Source organism: Agelaius phoeniceus, chromosome 20 (assembly GCF_051311805.1).
Source record: "Agelaius phoeniceus isolate bAgePho1 chromosome 20, bAgePho1.hap1, whole genome shotgun sequence".
Classification (NCBI taxonomy): Eukaryota; Metazoa; Chordata; class Aves; order Passeriformes; family Icteridae; genus Agelaius; species Agelaius phoeniceus.
The window spans coordinates 4131174-4151318 of NC_135284.1; the positions used below are offsets into that span (position 1 = coordinate 4131174).

Below are 20145 nucleotides of genomic sequence, written 5' to 3' on the forward strand. Positions count from 1 at the left end.
TCCCAAAATCCAGCTGGAGAGATTTCAAAGCACCTCTAAGCAAAGCAAGAGAAGTGCAGAGCAGCAGATGCTTACCCATGCTGTATGCTCCCGCAGATAGCAGCCTTTGTATTCTATACTGTTAGGGTGTTTTATTCTTTGGAGGAACTTGACTTCCTTAATAATATCCTGCCATTTCTGTAGGGAATAAAAGAAACAGAAAGACTTTTTAGAACTGTTACCTTGTTGTTGTTACTATGTAGTTTAATTATTTTAAGATGCAAAACTATCTCAAGGTTCAAATCAAAGTAAGTTTGTATCAACACTATGATATTCACTGCTTACCTCCTCAGCAGACCCACAAAATAAGTTGCTGATCAATTAGGCTCAATGCAAGGATCTCTCATCAATGTAATGTTTTATGTTTATATATTTGTATGTGTGCATAGGATATACTGGTAAACACTTAATATCTGAACAAGTTCTCAAAGAAGAAGTGATCCTCTACTAAGGGATACCAATTCTGTTGTCAAATCAAACATACATCCCAACCTGAAAGAGATGTGGGTGCTAAGTGTCCTTCAGCAGGATCAGCTGCCTCTCTCAACTCTTGTTACTATAAAGACCTATCCCTACTAGTCACTATATTACACTGGATGAGGCTCCCTTTATCAGCTGCCAACTATCTGAGTACATTCTTGATAATGTTTGTCTATTACTAGTTTAATCTTTACAAGGGCCAATTTAAAATGAGCTACCTACTAGATAAAGGAATGGCTCTGCTGGAGAAAAAATATAAACAGCTAAAACAAAGTCAGGTTTATAATAAGGGGAGCTCTGTTAGTGCAACTTTAAAGCACAGAAGAGGCCAAAATGTCAAGTTCCAATGTGTGCCTAGACACTGACATTGCTTGCCTTGGAGACCTCCAAGTCCCCCCACGTGCTGCACATCCACATCTCCTCAGGCAGGAAAGGCATGAGTCTGAGAGTGCAACAGCCAAACTACAACTACAGAAAGTACCTTCAGTACCAACTGCAGTAGCTGAAACCATTTAAATATGCAGCCATAAACTAAGAGTGTTGACACTGCAAATGTTTTTGAGCAAGAATATGGGCTCTGAAGTTAACCAGTGGGAGAGGAACCCAACACCAAAAGGCTCAAAAGTTGGTTTCCAGGTCCTGTTAATCTCTCAGCCCACTCTTCCTCACGTGTTGGTATGTGGGTAGTATTCACAGAGGGACAGAGGGCCCACCTACCCTAAGGCTTTGGAAAACATGGGCAAAACCTCAATAACAATTTTAGGGTTAGAGAAACACACAAAACCAGGGAACACAGAAGCCCACAACTGAGGCAGCTGATTGACTACATTAAGCATTTCTCAACACCAGAATTGCTATAGAATGACACAGTGCAGCTGTAACAAACTCTCACTGACACTGGAGTGACTTAGTTGCCTTTTACCTTCAGCCTCAAAGGCTTTGAGGTACTAAGCAATAAAAGCCAAACCAAGAAAGCATCATGTTAAATTTCTATACTGGGAAGAGAGAAGTCATGTATTAGTCAAGAAGTACTCATGATTTCCTGCATAAAAAAAGCTCCAAGATCACATTAAGAGCACAGTACTACATTTTTCAAAGGTTTTAAACCTATTCTTAGTATAAAATATGACCTTATTTGAGAGAATAATTTTTCCCACCAATGATAATATCTTATTATGAAACTAAATGATACCAGAATGCCCTTAATCAATTTTCTTTACATCAGCTTGATCATAACTCCAGTGAACTTCTGAACAAAACAAATAAATATGGATGTAAAATAGAAAGTGTTTTAATCCTGGTCTTATTACTTTCTTCAAAATAAAGAAACATACGCATTGAAGACAAACAAAAGCTATTTCTGAAGCATGCACAGTTTGTTTCATTCATGTGAATAGAGTATTTATAGCTCACAGTAATTAAAACAGTAGGACAAGTAGCAAGTACAAATTATTCTTTCATCAGTACACAGTTAAACAAGTCACCGCAGCGACAAAACAGAAACAGGCATAGCAAATTTAACTCTGAAGCTAGAATTCAGGACTGCTGGAGAGACACTGCCACCTCTACCTCCTACACAAACACACACACACACAGAGGAAGGAATAGTTCAGCTCCTTGGAGTGCAGATGATCAATACACAAAAGAAAGGCACAGAAAGCAATGAGCTGTTAGTCCAACTCATCAGAGCAAGGTTGCTGCTAAGGCTGGAATATAGAGAATGGAGGGAGAGAACCATAAATGCTTTGGACAACATGCTTATGAGAAATACCTCTGTTGAAAAATCATGTCATGATTTGATACGTGTTATTTACCAGAAATAATGTCCAATTAGCTGCTTGTGTCATCTTGGGCTTTTCAAGAATCTGTATTAGCACTTGAACGCTTCAAGTATAAAATCAACTCTCTCTGCTAAGCATCCCAGGGAAAGGAGACACATCTGGGGTGGCCATGAAAACACTTCATGTCCAAATCTCAGAGGCCCACTTCTACAGACCCTTCTGCAAAGACTGCCTTAATCCCTGGCTCTGGCAATTCTTCTGGAATTATGCTGCTGTTCAGATTTCCACACTCATTCATTCACCACTCTCTGGCCTTTGTTTCAGCTGCTCATGAGCACAGTCATTCCAGGGAGAGATGCATTCTGCCTCACTACTCGGTACAAGCAAGGCCCCCTCAGAAGCTCTCACTACTGCATCCATTTCTACCATTCCTTTGTCCTGGGTTTTTGGAAAGGTATTTAAAATGGAACAGTTAAGGGCAGTAAGACACCAACATACAAACTCATAATTTTAAATTTTTTTTCCTGTCTACACATTTCTGTGGTCCCAAAAAGAGTCCTTTGTAGCTGAAAGAAGAGAGTTCCACCTCTCTTTTTTTCAAGAGCAGATTACACAGAAATACACTGAACAGTAAACTGATTTATTTACACAGTACTCTTATTCACCTTTGCAGTTACAGAAAATATTTCTCCTGCAGGAACCCAAGCTAACTTAAATCACCCCAATATAGTAATTATTTGCAATGATCAAGGTTTAATATACAACATGTTCTACATACCTCATTGGACTGCTTCCCACTATATGACATTTTCTTGATGGCCACCACTTCATTGGTGCGCACATCACGTGCCTGTAACAGGAAAACACAATCCATCAGCTCCTTCAGCTCCCACCTTTCCATAAGATGCAAACCACACACAATCATCAAATAATCTCCAGTCTTAGTTAATTTTTGCAGAGCATTAAACTAAAATATCTTCCAAGAGGTGGGACTGCTGCAAGAATTAAAAATTTCTTTTCAAAGTGAAAGGGAGACAAGGTGTGACATTTTTCCATGCTCAGCATCCACCAAGTGTCTGCAGGAGTCAAGCATTGTGACTTAAACTAAAAATCAGCTCTGATTCAAGTAGAAGGGATTTTCCCTAAATCAAGTTCTCTCCCTGCCCAGGTCCATTCCACATGAAACAGAAGCAAGGCTCAGCCACCCAGCTCCATTCAATCCATATGGAAAGATGTCACATGATGCACTGGAGATAGCCACCAGTGTCTGGAGCAGGTTTCTCCCCAGTGCTCCCAAAAATTGGCTTTTGTGTCTTAAAGGAAGGCAGATGATACAGAGAGACATGGCAGCAATCCAAGTGACCCATCTTCAGATGAGGCTTCTCAGTTTCATAGTATTGTTATTTACACTGCACCATAAATGTACACGGTTTTTCACACTTCAAAGGCAAACTTCCTGACTTCACACAGCAACAATGCAAGGCAAGGACTAGACAAGAACCTTTGTTTAATTCAGCACCAAAGCAAGGGCTCATTCCCCACAGCAGAAGAGGCAGCATCTTGCAGGAAGGATGGCTCCAAATAAGACCCCAGATTTCCTCTGTTTGAGATTTCAGCAGCACAGGAGGGTGGTGGAGGAAAACACCTCTGAGTCTCTCTGATAATAATAATCAACTTGGACATGAAGCCAAATTATATAAATCAGAATAATGTGCACCACAGCATTCACAGATGACTGATGAAAATGTTGATTTTTAATATATTTGTACTATCAAGCACAACCTACCAGAACATGGATTAATGAAGTACTAGGGCTCTGCCTTTTGTAAAAAGGTTTTTTAGTCATGTTTTAATTCTGCTGTTCATTAAAGAGATTCCCAGAATTCCCTGCCAGTCTTTATTTCAACTGGCTATGATAAGCTTGAACCAATACTATTTTTACTTTTCTTTCTGTTTCAGAGGATCCTCTCACTCACAGTACTTGTAGAGTTGGATGAGGTGTGATTATTTTTGTTGTTTGAGGCAAAAAAGAATAAAATTCCGACTGCTAGATCTTTACTGACTAAAGACAATCTCTGAAAAATTCAATTGTGTGAAGAACTGCCAATAAAGCAGGGAAGCAAAATACTACAGTAAAGCAGAAGGAACCCAGCTCTAACAAAAGAGAGTGGGTTATTATTCTGCTCCATCTGCAGTGTTCCAGTGTAGTAGGTTTCCTGTGTCAAGCAAAATCTATTATTACACTGCAGAGCAGGGAGTAGGGTAAGGATAATACCAAAAATGATTCAGAGGTGCCAGACTTGCAGTTTCTAAGAAACTAAAACCATGAGGTGAACCAGCAAAACTCATATCAATTATAAAAGGAAAAAAATGTATGAAAGGAACTTTCTGCTATGAAGGATGCAACAGAAACAAAGAGACAGGAGTAAGATCAATATATATCATCCATTGGTGAGATCACTGCTAAAAGGGAAGGAAGATGGGCACAACTATCAGTGAAACACTAAACTCTATTTTAAATTAGGTAGGAGAGATTTCAGGATTATATGGATTTTCTATTAGGTAAGTACCCCCACATCTATTTATCAATCACATTTTTGGTGCAGGCTGTATGCCATGAAAGCTGCCTGGAGAGAGGATGCTTTGCATCAGAAAACCCCAGCAAACAACACCTGACAGAGTTTGGGGAACACCTACAGTCCTAGAGAGGGAGAACTGTCCTGGCTGACACCCCAGAAATATTAAAATCACAGAGCTGCATTTGCTTGTTTTAGTTTCCCTGTGATCCGGGATAATTGTAAACAATTCCTAGACAAAAGGCAGGAGGATGTGCAAGGCCAGCTCCCTTTAACCATCCAAATGAGCAAGGCTTGTTTCATGGCAGACATGTATGCACATATATCCTGCTTTCTTCCAAAAACTCCACACAAAGGATCAACATCTGGTGACCAGAGTAGCTTCAGCATCGACACAGGCAAAGTATGCACAAAGAAAAAGTGGAGTTTGTCACTGGCTTCAGTAATATCATTGAAAGCAGTTATTAACTATAATCCAATATTATGTTAATTAGAGAAAGTTTATTTCTTTGCAGTAGCAAAATCAAAATTTTGTCAAGAAATTTAAGAAGTTTTATTTCTAGCTTTACAGTGGATTAAAATACCCAAGAGACAGACTCCCCTATGTTTTAGTTCTTCATGCTTATTTAATTCACATTAAATCTCCCTCTCCATGTTGTCTCTCTGATCTTTTGGGCCTCTGTTTGAAGGATGGGGCACATTGCATGGAACAGTTTCAGATTCAACATCTCAGAACCATTAGTAGTAAAAAAGACACAACACAAAACTTCCTAACACAGAAACAGCAATAGTGTCTTTATCAGAAACCCTCTCTCGACAAAAATGAAGCCCCCACATGGGCTGGGGTTGTGTGATGCACTGCTTAGACTTGTCTTTATGCAAGTGCCAAATCAGAGGTACTTTCTGACAAAGAAGCACAATCCAAATGCCAGCAAGTAATTGCACTCTATGGCGAGTAAATACCGATCTATAATGAACTGGTGATTTAACATGGTGGGGGAAAAAGAGAAAGAATGGCTAGAAATTAATGGCCTCTGAGTTGCAATTGCTTTGGAGATGGAGCTGGTAATGGGCCATCAGCCCTTACCACAGGGACAAAGTTCAGGCAGGCTACAAAAACCCCATGGCAGCTTCCTGCTGATGTTTGGGAATGCTGGTTGCTTCCAGCTCACAGCCTACCTGCAGCTGCATTATGGGTTTCCATATCTGTGTGGTCCATACATGCCTCTGAAAGATACAGTGCTCCAAAAAAACTTCCACAATATTTCTTCAATAATATTTCCACATAGCAGGAAGACAGATTTGTCAGTTCCCTCCCTTGATATTCACTCTTCAACCAGAGTGAGGTGAATTTAAGGCCACAGGTGAGTATTGTTTCGTTAAAAAACACTTCCTCCCCCAGATCTGTTCCCAGACAGTGGTGGCTCATAGTTTTAAGCAGGGAACAAAATTAAGAAGCTTTTCCTAATTAGTTCATCTGTGCTGCATTAAATTTGTGCTGGAAGGTTCCCAACATGGTCTGCTGCAATTATTAACACTGAATAGGCATCTCATAAAATAGTGACACAAATGGCTTTCTGAAGGAAAATTGGCAGGTTTGGCCACACCTCCTATAATTATAAACGTGAAAAGGTTTTCTGAGGAAAGTGTTTTTTAATGAAGGCCCCACAATATTTGGTTAGCACACAGCAAGCAGCGCTGAGGTTGCCATGAGGATCCCTTCATGTCAGGTAAGTATTATGCAGATGGATACTGGGATTCTTGCCTGCAGTAGGAATGGATGTGACAGGACAAATGACAACAAAAGCACCCACACTCAGGTGTCAAACATAAAGAATGGCTTTAAGGGAGCCTCGGGGTATGCACAAAGGGGAAGAGAACTCAATTTCTCTCAAGGAACAAGAGGTGATAAGGAGATGATCAGACCAAGAGAAGTGCACTGCCAGTCAGAATTGATGGAGCAGAAGTCCAGGTTTTAATTTGCACATAAATCCCTGCTTGCAACATAATGATGCACCTAAAGGGCAAGGACAAAGTTTCCAGGGTTTTTTTTTGTATGCAAACACCTCGCAGAGACTGCAAGCTTGTGAAAGGCTTGAGACCATACAGACACAGAAGATAACATCTCTGCCCCAAACACCACACAAAAAAAGTCATAGTAGTTAGTTTCTTTTCCTCATTATGCTCAAAGAAGTCTACACCCACAGTTTAAAAAGAAACACAGCTAAAATTCACAAGTCATGGTGCTACTTACAAAATAAACTGCTCCGAAGCTTCCATGGCCAATCTCTCGGAGATCTGTGAAGAGCTTTTCTGGATCTTCTTTGAAGAAGAGCTCTGCAATTTCGGGGTCCTTCAGGCTGCCCGCTCGGCTGGTTGATGGCATCCTGCTGGGCAGTCAGCCGACCGACTATCTGGGTTTAAAGTGCTGCTTCAACCCTTGGCTCATCTGTATGAATGGAGCCTCTTCAGCATGGATTACTGCAAGAAAAAGATTGCAATCCTTCACTGCTTATCCTCTGCTCAAAGAGCGCGAAACAAGCCACAGCAAAGCAGCTTCCACTTCCTCCAGAGCAAGCAGCCCTGGTGCTGGGATAATGTCACAGCCCCACTGTGACACCAGTCAAGCACCTCATCTAGGACAGAAACCAAAATCAAAACACAAAATGAGGCGCATTCCATGCTCCAGCATCTGCTCGATCGCCTGCAGAGCAGTCAGAGAATCTCTGACCTACAGCGACAGCCAGTTCATCACCAGTGAGTCCACATTACTGTGACACTCTCCCTCTGAAGAGCTACACCCACTGTGTCCTAAAAAATCGTTTGGATTTTGTGATGTCTATCACAAAGTGCCTGTTCTTCAGAGGTTTACTTGAAATCCATTTCTCAGAGAAACAGCATCCAGAACAGGAGATACCCGATTCCACACCCGCTGCTCCTCCTTCTGCTCTGCTTCAGCAGGGGCAAACACACATTGAAACTGTGATTGGCATATGAGACAATGGACAATAGGCCACTGGCAAACACTTTCTTCAGAGGAAACTTGCAACTTCAGACACAACTGGGAATGTATAAAATTCTGTCTGCACCATGAGTTCACTTTCAATTTACTACAAGCTTTGTGTCTTGGAATCTATCCAAAATAACAGTATACTGTTAAGTTGTGCTAAAATCTTACTATATCTTTACAACAGGTGATGCCAAAAAACCACTACAAATAAAAAGCCCTTTTCTTTTCCTCTTAAAGGGAGGTCTTAGGATTTCCTATCAAATCCCTGTAAATTATCACTAATAAAAACAATTCTGTCACTGGCAAACAGTTAATCACACATCTCTCTTCTTTCCAAAAAAAATTTGTCTGGCCAAGAGTTGTGCTTTTTTTATTTCTATTTCGTATTTCAAATTTGTTTTTTTAAAAAGTTCGGAGTTCATTTCCATTATAAAGATGTCAAAGACAACAAACCTGAGTTTAAACAACACATCAGAAGGCCCTGTCCATTTCTCCTCCCTTTCTGGACACTATAAACTCCACCTTTTTCCAAGCCTCTAGACCATCAATGAATCATTTGTTTTCCAGTCCCTGCAGAGCAATTCCTGCAAGGATGGAAAAAGACATATTCCTGCATGTTTGTGCTCAGTGGTTCTCTTCTCTGGAGAGCTGCAGCATGTGCAAGTCCCACAGCCTGCCTGCTCCTCGTTAGAGACCTCCCAGCATTGCTGCAGAGCCTGGCTGTGAAACACAGCCGAGATGTACCCGGCTGTAAACTCCACAGGAGTTTCCAGTTTTTCTCAGGAAGACATGCATGGGAGAGAGAAAGCACAGAAGGGAAGCAAAATCCAGCATTTTCCTCCAAGCAGTCAGCATTCAAAGAGATTTATAATACAACCCAGAATGCATTTCCGTGATAGCTCACTCTCGGGGGAGAGGGAAAAGCTGACACTGAAATCCCAGTGGTGGACCAAGCAGAAGAATATATCCACACATACAGAAAATATGCAGCTGCTCACAACTCTGCCACACTGCACTGCTGAGCACTCACACATTTCCTATGATGCAGGATCACTGCAGGAGCCTTGGAACAACCAGCATCTGCACACAGCTGCCAGGGAGGCCGAGTGGGATGCACAGGAACGGGACTGTGATATCCCCACCTTCCCTTGCATAACACCATAACTAATACCGTGTGGGAAGGGAAATAATTAGCTCTAGCTCAGCCCATACCTGAAGCACACTACATTTATGAAAGCTGGAGGAAAAGTGGGGTTTTTGTTATTTTTCCTTCTTTTTCATATATCAACAATATTCCACTTGATTCCAGCTCTAGCAAGCACATAACACTGAAAGACAACTGTTTCACATTTACAGCCCCCAACAAAACAATAGACAAAAAGCATGTCAGAAAAGCAAGAGAAAGGAGCTGGGGGAAGGGAGCTGATAACCAGAGCACACTCAGTATTATTGAAGGAATGTTTCTTGGATCGACGGTAATGATGTCATGTTCCATCTTTTAAGAAGCATCAGATTCTTACAAAAAGGACATTGTTGTACAAAAGCAACTGCTGCAATCCCAGAATGCCCTTTTCCCTACATCTGTTAGTCAGAGGGGCTAGGCTTGGATAAACCTGCTAATATGGCCAGAAGTCACATGTCCCCGTGAGCGAGCGCGCGGGTGAGAGCCAGCGCGAGGGGAGCCCCGCGCTCGCAGCTGAGGTGGGTCCCAGCCTGCTCCCCCTCCCCAGCGACCCCCACTCCAAACCAGCCACCAAACTCCTTCCTGGCGTCCTTTCTGAGCATGCCTCTGAAATGTCATCAACAGGAACATTTCTTCCTGCAGCTGAAACTCCTACCAGGCCCACTGACAACACACACAGGCGTGGGATGGGACAGAGCAGAACTCCTCACCTACCGTGATACACCTTAAAATACATTTTTTCCCCCTTTATTCTTGAGAACATCAAGAAAAATTTCATTATCTTTATCCTTGGAAATAATTGCTGCTTTGAAATGCATGAGGAAAAAAAAAACTATTAAGTATTAAAATCTATTTAACAGAACAGTCACAAACGTGTACATGACACTGTGCTTATCATTTGATCTCCTCAGATGGAGCAGTAAAATGCATTAATGTAAATTCCATCCATAAGAAATCTTTACACAGTCTCGCTTAATGAAGTGCTCCCATTTTTATGGATGCTACAATATTAAATTCCCTCTTCTTTTTACCCAGACGACAGGCACTGCCTGCCAAAGCCCAGCAGTGCCAGCAGCAGAGCTCTGCCTCCTGCCTTGCAGTAATGACACCTGAATGCTGTGGGGAAATGGAAAGCAGGAGAAGTGGCACACAAAGCAGCCATTGCATTATTTTAAGTGTATTAAAAATACAGGCGAGACTTAGGATTAAAACAAAAAAATCAACCCTACAACTAAACTGCCCTGAAAATTAAATCACACACCAGCAGGCAGCTGCTTTTCTGAAGTACAGTCAAGTTGCACTTGGGTATTTTACATTCTTCCACCAGTGCAGTCTATTCACTACAGGGTTTTTGGATTGGTGCAGCTATACTGTTAAAGTACAATTGTTCCCAGTGGATGGGACTGATCATCTCACTTTAGATCAGATCAGGTGGCTGGATCCTGGCTCTGGCCAAGGGACAGGCACTGCAAACAGGATACAGCACCCTCTGACTTTGTGTGACTACCTACAGGCCACCTTGCAGGCTGCTAAAATTAGAAAAAATAAACCCACGTTTTTTCCTAGGTGTCACTCATATGAAAAGATAATATTGCACTGCATAAACACAACTACCAGGACTTCACTCTTAACTAATAAGGTGGTGTAGGAATGTGAGAAAGATTCAAAGCAAACCAGGGAATGACCAAGGCACAGGACCGGCCCAGCTCTATTTCCACATAGTAGTCTGAACTCACTACACTTAGTGGCTACCATTACTGGTGTAAATGACACTGACTACAGGCCAAAATGTTTTATCAAATTACTTTCATCTGAACAACTATCAGTTAGCAGAAACCGCATGCACACATCCACAAAAGTCTATGAATCGATAAGATGTTACATCCCTGTAATTATGGCTACATTAAAGGTACACACACACCCCTTGAACCTCTGACACAAGAAAGCTGAAGATGAGGACGGGATAAGACCTGTTCTCTTTGGAGTTTCCTGCCTCCTGCCATGTCATCTCAAGCTCAAGTTAAGACCCACCCCTGTGACTAACATCCCCTGGGATGCTGCAGAGTGGAACAAGCAAAGCTTGAAATGGTCAGTTGCCATAATTAAAGTGCATATTTCAGTCTTATGCTAGGAGACCTCAGAGAAATTAAAATCTGTCCATGCTACACTAAACTCTCTGACAGCTGTCAGTGTCACAGATAACCATTTTCAGGTAATATACACCAATGCTCTAAGAGAATGTGCTTGGCCTTCCCTGCAGAAGAGAAGGGAATCACTCACTGAGATTATCACCTGTCCATATTATTTCTCAAGTTCCCATTCAGACCAACTGAGTGAGTGACAGTGACTAGAAGGTACTTGGTTACACTACCCATGAGATACAGCATAGCAGTTTTAGTTCCTTAAGACAGTTCAAAAGTTTGCAGAAACCAAATTACACCACACACTTGTAGATGATCAACACTGAAGAGCAGCATGCTTTGTCCCTACAAAGGACATTTCAAGGAACTAACACATCCAACAAGAATATGAGAACCAGAGCTAAACAAATACCATGTAAGCACAAAATGGAAACAACAAACAGATTTCTGCATCCATCATCCTGTGTCTCCCCATTTCACTGGGAACCAGAGCCACACAGACTCCCACAATGGCTATGGAGGCCAAGAGGAAAGCTGTCCTCTATTACTGAACTATAAACAAAGTTATTTACAATTCCAGACATAAATCTTGTTTTATGTTATAGTCATCTGGTATCCCATACACTTAGCACAGTAACATCTATAAAAACTTCTCTTTGCTGTCAAACATAGCTACACTGTGTTTTTCCCTCATTGAATATATATGACACTTTAAAAACAAACAAACCAAGCAGGAGACCAGTTACAGCCCCTATGATCTTCACAGCTGACACTAACAGCCAAGACTAAAAAGTGAATATTCAACATAAAAAACTACTGGTTCTTTGCAGATCTTCTGATTCAAAGTAATAAAACAACCAACAAAAACACCCCTCACACCACTAAAAAACAACTACCCATCATTTAGAAACTGATATTTAGATTTTTTTTTTTTAATCTGTATTGCTGGTAGTGCAAACAGTTGCTAAATCTTAGTGCAATTTTCTCTGGCATGATCTAATGCACAACCATCAAATAAGATGGGGAATGAGTGTCATCATACAACTATCAAAAATGGGAAAAGGGATTTTCTGTTACTTGCATATGGGTCAGATCCAGGGAGTGTATGAAGCTGAGATTAAATTATCCTCTCAACACACTATTAAAAATTTCCTGAATGGCTTCCAGCTGACACTGAAAATTTCCACAACTATCCTAAATATGATAAACCAAAACTATTGAAAGAACTGACTTTCCAATTTTTTTTCTTTTACTTGCAATTACACCTGAAATGAGAGCTAGATGGTAAGAATGCCTAAAGAATTATTAGATTTTAAGAATGCTTAAAATAATGAATTTTAAAAGTTTCTCTGTAGTATTGAATACTTGACCTGAAAGCACTTCTTTTGGAAGCAGCAGACAAATCACTCCCCATTTCTATAAACTCAGAATAAAAGCTTGCAATATAAAAAAGATGAAAGCATTCTAAGAAAAGTAAGAATTTAACCTGGAATGGGAGGTGGAAGGTCTGTACAGTTCATGGGAACACAGCAGAAAAGATGATGAAGGTCCAGCATCAGAAGGCATGAACAACCATCAGTACTGATATATGTGACTTTAGGAACGATGCCACTTACCCTTGACTTAATTTTATGATCTGCATTTAAATCAGCCTTTAAAACCTTAGCCTGACAAATTCTATGCATGGAGTTACTTTGCCCAGAAAGATAAAGGGTAAGAATTACCCACTATAGGTCCTACCACTTTATTTACTGTTCCCAAAGCCAGGTGCCAGCCAGTGGTGGGGCCTTTCCATAAGGGAACAGACAGAAGGAGTTCTGGTGGCTCCTCTGAAATTCAGGGAACCTGCAGCCAGTGTGATACTGTCAGATTCAAGCTTGTACCCATCCTTCTGCACAGCTCAGCAAACACAGAGGGACTCGGGACCATCAGGTCCTTTCATGGATCCTGGGAAAGCACATTCCTGATCACTGCACCACACTCCTCCTTCCAGCAGCCTTGTCAAAACTATATACACTGGTTTTTATTGCTTTGCATTTCTTCAAACCTCCTTTAACCCAGACTCTGCTCCACCCAGTCAGCCCTTTTTTTCCTGTTCTGACAAAAGCAGAGTAATTCTCAAGGGCCTTAACATGCTCTGAACACATGGAAGAAGAGTTACTCTGCTCACAGCAGAAGGTGGCTGTTTCCTTGAATAGCTCAAAATCAGCTTCCTGTCCACCCTCAGTGACCCCAGGCAGATGGCATCAAGACAGTTGTGTTCCAGTGACTGTCACAATGGAAGGTCCACCAGCACCTCAAACCTCCCAGAACAGACAGGAATTGTAGTCCCTTGACTCATGCAGAACCCCATATCACAGACTCCTTGTGCACTTGGCTAAGCCTCTCCCACCAAGCTAACAACATGTTATTTTTTTCTCCTCCTAGTTCTGCAATTTGGAATTTTTCCTAGAGTAGCAATTAAGGATTAAAAAAAAACAAACAACAAAACCAAAAAGCCCCAGAAATGAAACAAGAAAAGGCTGGAGATGCAGCAAGGGGCATTTAATTTCTCCCATGCCCTGCAAAGGGGACAAAGGGCACTCAGGAACATCTCCTTTGGGATCTGCTAACTTACTTTTACCACTTAGTCATGAGCTGCAGCTCAGACAAAAAAAATGCTGACAAAGTAATGAACTTGCCTTTCTCTTAATGATCTTAAAATCATTCTTTTCAGTACACTTGTTCTCCACACTGGATCCACCAGGGCTGTCAGTCACAAAGGAAAAGGGAAATGCAGATGAATGACATCTACACGAAACTGTTAGAAAAAAGTTAAATACTCAGAAAAATATCCAAAAAGCTGTCACCAAACTGATCATCCTAAAATAATCCAACTGCAAGCAGAACAAAACCACCTGGAATGGGATGAGCAAAGTGGATTGTGGAAGGTACCTGTGGAACATGGGAAGCCCCACTGAGATTCTTTTCCACACTGCTTTTATTCCCAAGATCATGTACATGAGATTCTCCTTTGCTTTCTGCCAGTCTCCAGGGGAAGGGGAAAGGCAGGATGATTTCATCTCCAGGTGAGGAGACCCTTCTGCTGCCAAAGCATGAAGCAGGTGAGATCTTAGAGCCACGCTGGACACTTCCATCACTTGCCTTACAGCAGCAAGGGCACTTCACATGGTCTCCATGCACACCTCTGTAACAAAGTTCTGCTTCCTGCACAGGAACAGAGAACCTTCTCCATAGGAGTTCAGCAAAGAACAGGCATGAAATGCTGTCCCCTTTATCTTTCACATTCCCTCACCTAGGTATTTCTAGAAGGAATAGATTAGAAGGATAAGATGAATCTGCACCTGGATATTACAGTGAATTCTTGCAATTTTTTTGTCTGTGTGAGCATCTATGTTCAAACAGGCTTTTCTTCCCCACTCAGTCCTTCTTTCTTCATCTGACAAGGAACAAGCCTACCATTCCTATAAGATTCCCTTTTCAATTTATTTTTAAAAGATTTTTGAGGAATGGTTCTATCCTGAAAAAACCTCTTTGCAGTTTTTTTTCTTTCCCTCTCTGCTTTTCTACCTCTGTTTTTTTTCTTTCATTATACTTTTTCACAGAATAGCCTCAGGAAGACACTTTTATGTTCGAGCACTGCTTGCATTTCTCTTATACGTGTACTTGTAGACTCTGTGCCTTACTTTGATTTCCTCTCAAGATTCTGACACTAAAATGTCCATCATCAACTCCTTGAATTACTTACCCCAGCACACTTTCTGATCCAGCTGAGCTGTTCTGCTTGGGTGTTTACTTTCCAGGAATGTCACTAATGAAAGGGTCAGAAAGTTGTATTTCCCAAACCTTCTCTGACAAGCCCAAGATCTGTGTTTCTGGGCTGGGTGTAAATATTTGTTTTTAATTATTTCCACGATCTTTCAAGTTTTCTAAGAATTTAAAAGATAAGGTAAGTGTGTTCTTGTGTTAAAGACAAGATATTCTGAACAAACTAAATCTCTTTTGACAGGTTTCATATGTCAGTTATAAGCAAACACAAACATTCCTAACACTACCTGTACTACTGAAAATACTAATTTTGTTAACTGGCAATTTTTACAATGTCACTCACACCAAATCTACCACTGACCCTACCACTTAAACAACATATATAAAAGACAATACTGATGCATTTGAGAAAAATTAAAGCAAATCTTGCTTTTTTTCCCCCTACTATTTAAAGCAGAATATCCCATGAGATCAAGAAGTGCTCACCATTCCTTATCATGTTCAACACTAACATCTCCTGGATGTCTTTGCTTGTGATAGTTCTGGTACATTTATTAAGAAGGTCAGCTCTAAATTTAGTGATTCCTTAGGCTAGCAAAGCTACGAGGAAGGCAACTGGAAAAAATGAAATCTTCTGTCCCCCTTCTTTTGCAATTCAGTAAGTTCACAGTCGTTGCCAGCTCTTTTCCTTTATTAATGTAAAGCATCACATGAATAAACATTCTGTGAGTGCATCACCTACAGCTCCATGGCCAAATCTCTCCAGCCAAGGAGCACATTTCACAAGGGACCCAGTGAGGGAGAGGCTGTGCTGGCAGCACACTGGCCAGGAAGAGGTTAGCAAGAGGCCAGTTGATGAGAGTCAATTAAGTCTAGAGGCAAAAATACTGGGAAACTCCAGCTGCCCATAAAAAAAATTAGTCAGATATCCTAATGGGACTTGAGTTTAAAGAAACCTTTTCTTGACCCCTAAGCAGTTCTGTCCCAGAACAATAAATAGAGTAAACGTAAGCAAATTAGCTATTTTGGATTCAGCATAAATAACTCAGAAATAAGCTTCTAAAGCACACAACATAGATAATTACCCTTGAGAAAAGAAGTAATTAAAAAGTGGCAGTATCACCACAGTTTTTGAAAGAGGCCTGAAAGAAAGCAATTCAAAGTCTTTCTGGTCAATCAGTAAAAAAAAGAAAAAATGTTTAAATTGAGCTTGCAAATGAATTCCCTGGAGTGCAGAAGAACATTCCCACTCCTGCAGGAAGCTGTGTCCAACCCTCCAGTCCACAGGTCAGATTCTTATTTGAGCAAGTATGAACCTGGCAAAACTGATGCCAGTAGGAAGAACTTGAGGCAGAAAATAGAGCCAAACACAAACAGAAAAAACCAGGAGAACTCTGTGGGATTCTGTAGGAACAATCTTACAAACCAACAGTAGGAAGCCTCAGGTGGTCACCTAGCCTGACAAAAAGCCTCACAGGAGAACAAGGGAACAGGAGAGAAAATAAATAACCTGCACAAAGAAGATAACTGGGTATAAGGCAAGGTGCTGTCACAGACCAAGACAGCTGGTCCTTCCATAAACACTTAAATTAAACATTACTGACCTATGGGGACGAGTAAGCAGCTGCCCCAAAGTCTGACGTAGCTCCAGAGTGACGTTCAGCTTTTGTCACAGCTGCTGTCCCCTTCCAGCAGCTGCTGCTGCTCCAGAAGCTCCCAACAACGGCTGCAACCAAACTGAACAGAAGAATTAACTGAACTATCAATTAGTGGGAGCAACATGCTAATCACTGGGTGACTGTGCTGCACTAAGAAGCAGAAAACGAACCATTTATGCACTAGACTATATGTCATTAAAAGAACAGAACAACTCAAAAGAATAGTCAAAAAGAAGGGGAAAAAGCACACAAAATTACTGTGAGAATTAGTCATAGGTGGAGAACAGAATCATTACCTCTGAAATGATACAAAACTAAAAAAAGCAAGAGGTCAGATAATAATTACATTACATTTTGAACAAGAGAAAATGCTCTTGCAACCAGAGTGACCACAGATAATGTGTGAATCCAGCAAAATATCTGCACTTATGATCTGGATGGGAGGGAAAGGTACATGACATGTTTTATTTAGGGCAGCTGACAGCATCAAAAAGTACACAGGAACCTTAAAAAAGAGTATGAATGAGCAACAAGACAGGAGATGAAAGGTCGAAAAAGCAAAGAACCATAAAGCAAACATCTGCTCTTAAACTAAACATAACTCAGGAGTTGAGCCTGCTGCAGAAAACTCAGCAGAATTATTGCACAATTATGCCAAAGACAATGTCAGACTGGGTTTTTTTAAAGAAAAAAAATGAAGAATCAATCAGAAAAATAATACAGAATTTCTGACAGTACTTGAACTCACTGCCATGGCTGGAGATTATTCTTCATTCACATATAGCATTAAAATGGAAGTACAGTAAAAAAAGCCTTAGAAATGGGAAGTTGTAAATGTCTAAAAAGACTAAGCTTGAGCAGAAAAGGTGTAAGAGTAGTTAAAAATCATAAATAAGGTCATGGTACATGCTCAGACTTCAAAAACAAAGGGAGAAGCCATAAACTAAGAGCAACATGTTTATAATTCAACCAATCAAGGTATAAACAGCAAAATTAACCTGCAGAAATGACTGTGAGGCATTGAACCCAAGAGACAGGAACACTGCTTTTTAAACCTGAAACTGCTTTTTAAACATTTACATGAGTAAGAACATCCTCAGCCAGGTCAGGTAAGGTATTCCTGGATGCTCCTGGCACTGCTTCCAAAGCACCCAGGTTGTCACCACTGCCAGGGACAGCAGATAGGACCAGACAGGCGAGGTATCAGAACCTGGCTGACAATTTTTATGCTGCTATTCTTCTAGGGTCAAACAAGCCCCATCAAAACACACCTTGCTATGAAAAAAGGTCAAATTCTTTTAACACAGGATTTTATAAAATACAGGATTACTATCATAAATAGAAAAAGGGTTTATTGAAAGGCTGCAGGGAAATAAGGAGAGGTGTGTGATGGCCCCTCAGCACTGGGCACAGGCAGAGAAGCCCTGTCAGAACAGATGACCAGTGAAAGATTATTCTGTTCTTTAGGAGTGACCAACCCATTGCAGCACACAGACATGGCAGTGCAGCAAGGATTTATAGCTGCTCACCTATGTTTGTAACTTAAAGCGCATTCAAAAAGGGCTTCAAACATATTTCAGCTTCAAAAGAGTTTAAGACCTTTTATAGCTGTTAAATCTGTGCTACCAGATTATCTGTACCCATAAATGGGATAGCTTTAATGAGCAATTATGTCACACGTTTCTCGAGCCCGTGAGCACCTCCTTTCCTGCTGGAATTCCCCAAAGTCAGGGCAATTTGCTTTACTCCAGCTCAGGTTATTTTTTTTCCAGTCTTCACATGACTAAGCAGAACCATTTCCTACACAGCATACAACAATAGGAAGAGGCAAACAACCAAAACCAAACAAAAACAAATTTTAAAAATCCCCTTTTTTTACTATTCTACATACTAGAAGGAATGCCTCTCCACTGGTTTCTGCAAGGTCTGAATCCCTTCTCTTTATGCTTTCCACTTAAAACAAAAAATAGTTCTCAGTGTGTATTAAGATAACAAGCATAACCTTTTAATTTGATGAGTTTTATCTGCTTTCATGGGGAAAATGCTCATTTTAACTAATACACAAAACAATTTGTGGTTCAGATATACAGAGTATGTCTCAATTGAATTGTTAAGATCACAGGACTGAAGGTCCAATTAAGTCCTGCTCCTGCTATTTTAAGCAACTTTATAATAGAATCCAATCATCAAATAATAACCAACTCCTGAGAACTTCTCAAAACCACTACTCTGATTACAAGGCTGCTCCAGAACCCCACTCCTATTTTGATTAGGAACCAATTTAAGATTAAAACTGATTAAGACTGATTTACAGATTTATTACTCCAAGTTTACACTGCCTTACTCTTTTTCCCACACCAGCATTAGTGTTTAGAGTTTTCCTCCCTTTTCAATATGAGGGATAAGCACAAGAAGAGACAGAACTGTCCCCTTAAGCCTGTTAGCTGAAAAAAGCCAGTTTTGTCTCCCTTTATGACGCAGGAGAGAGAGAACTGACTTCCCAGACCATCCTAACAGCCCTTCCTCACATCTGTCCCAAATGAAGCTTTTGTTTTTTAAATCCTCCACCACCATTTCCCACATCTGCTTATTTCATAGATATATAGCACTCAAGTTTAAAAATCATCATGTGATATATTCAAGGGATATATTCAAGTCTTGTGCATCTTTCCATTTCTAACTGATAAACCATATTTTTCTATTTCATATCTCTATATATAATAATTCTAAAACCCCAGAAGATTTGTTGTAGAAGCTCTGATGTCACTTTCACACAGGAACACACATCCTGGCAGTGAGAAATGAGACTGAAACAGGAGAAGTTCCTAAGGGCCTGCTTCCCAAATTCTGGTAGTCACAGGTTTGTGTGCTACATTACAGCTGTTCTGATTGCTGACATCTCATCTCTTATGTACTTATATACCCATTACCATAGTAACCAAATTCCTCAGAACATATAACGCAATTTTTGTATCTGGTGTATTAGAACAAAATTATTAAGGTTACAAAGGCAAGCATTCCAAAATTAGAAAGTGTCAGAATTCAGACTGCCATCTCCCTTGCCAACCCATCTTCTTCTGCTGCCTCCCTCCCCATCTCCCAGGCTCCCAAGTCACCTCTCCTGCAAACCTCCAGCTCCAGTTCTCCATCAGCTCCAGCTCCTTTCTCTCCAACCCCTCTGCAGTCCCAGTTTCACTGTCCTCTGTCCTGACACATTCTTATCTCTCCCCTCTCATCTGACTTTTGTACCTCCTGCATTCACACCAGGCATTTTCCTCCTCCACACTGCCTGAGTGCTCTCCAGGAATGATTCACTGAACACAGGACAGATTCCTGACAGTCTAGGAACTGGAAGCAAGAGGAGCCTCTCTTGCAGGAAAAAGTCCTTCTGATCTCTCCCAGTCCAGGGCTGGAGCATCTTCTGCTGCTCTCCAGGGATAACTGCCTGCTCCAGCACCAGGAGCTGCAAAATGCCTCAGCAACACCCAGTGCTGCTTCACCCTCTTATT

The 20145-nt window shown here is 40.9% G+C and overlaps 1 protein-coding gene across 3 annotated transcripts in view; it reads right to left on the reverse strand.

The window, feature by feature from the left end:
* The window catches only part of TAOK1 (TAO kinase 1), a 68375-nt gene that overhangs the window by 32858 nt on the left and 15372 nt on the right, over positions 1–20145 (reverse strand). For 2 of the 3 annotated variants that reach the window (XM_077188600.1, XM_054646715.2), the window contains exons 2-4: positions 7131–7357; positions 3079–3150; positions 76–177 (exon numbers count right to left, since the gene is read on the reverse strand). In XM_077188600.1, coding sequence (XP_077044715.1) covers positions 76–177; positions 3079–3150; positions 7131–7262 — 306 coding nt within the window. In that variant the 5' untranslated portion in view covers positions 7263–7357. Of the gene's footprint in view, positions 1–75; positions 178–3078; positions 3151–7130; positions 7358–16582; positions 16602–20145 lie in introns of those variants that run through there. The other variant, XM_077188599.1, reaches the window with a different exon arrangement.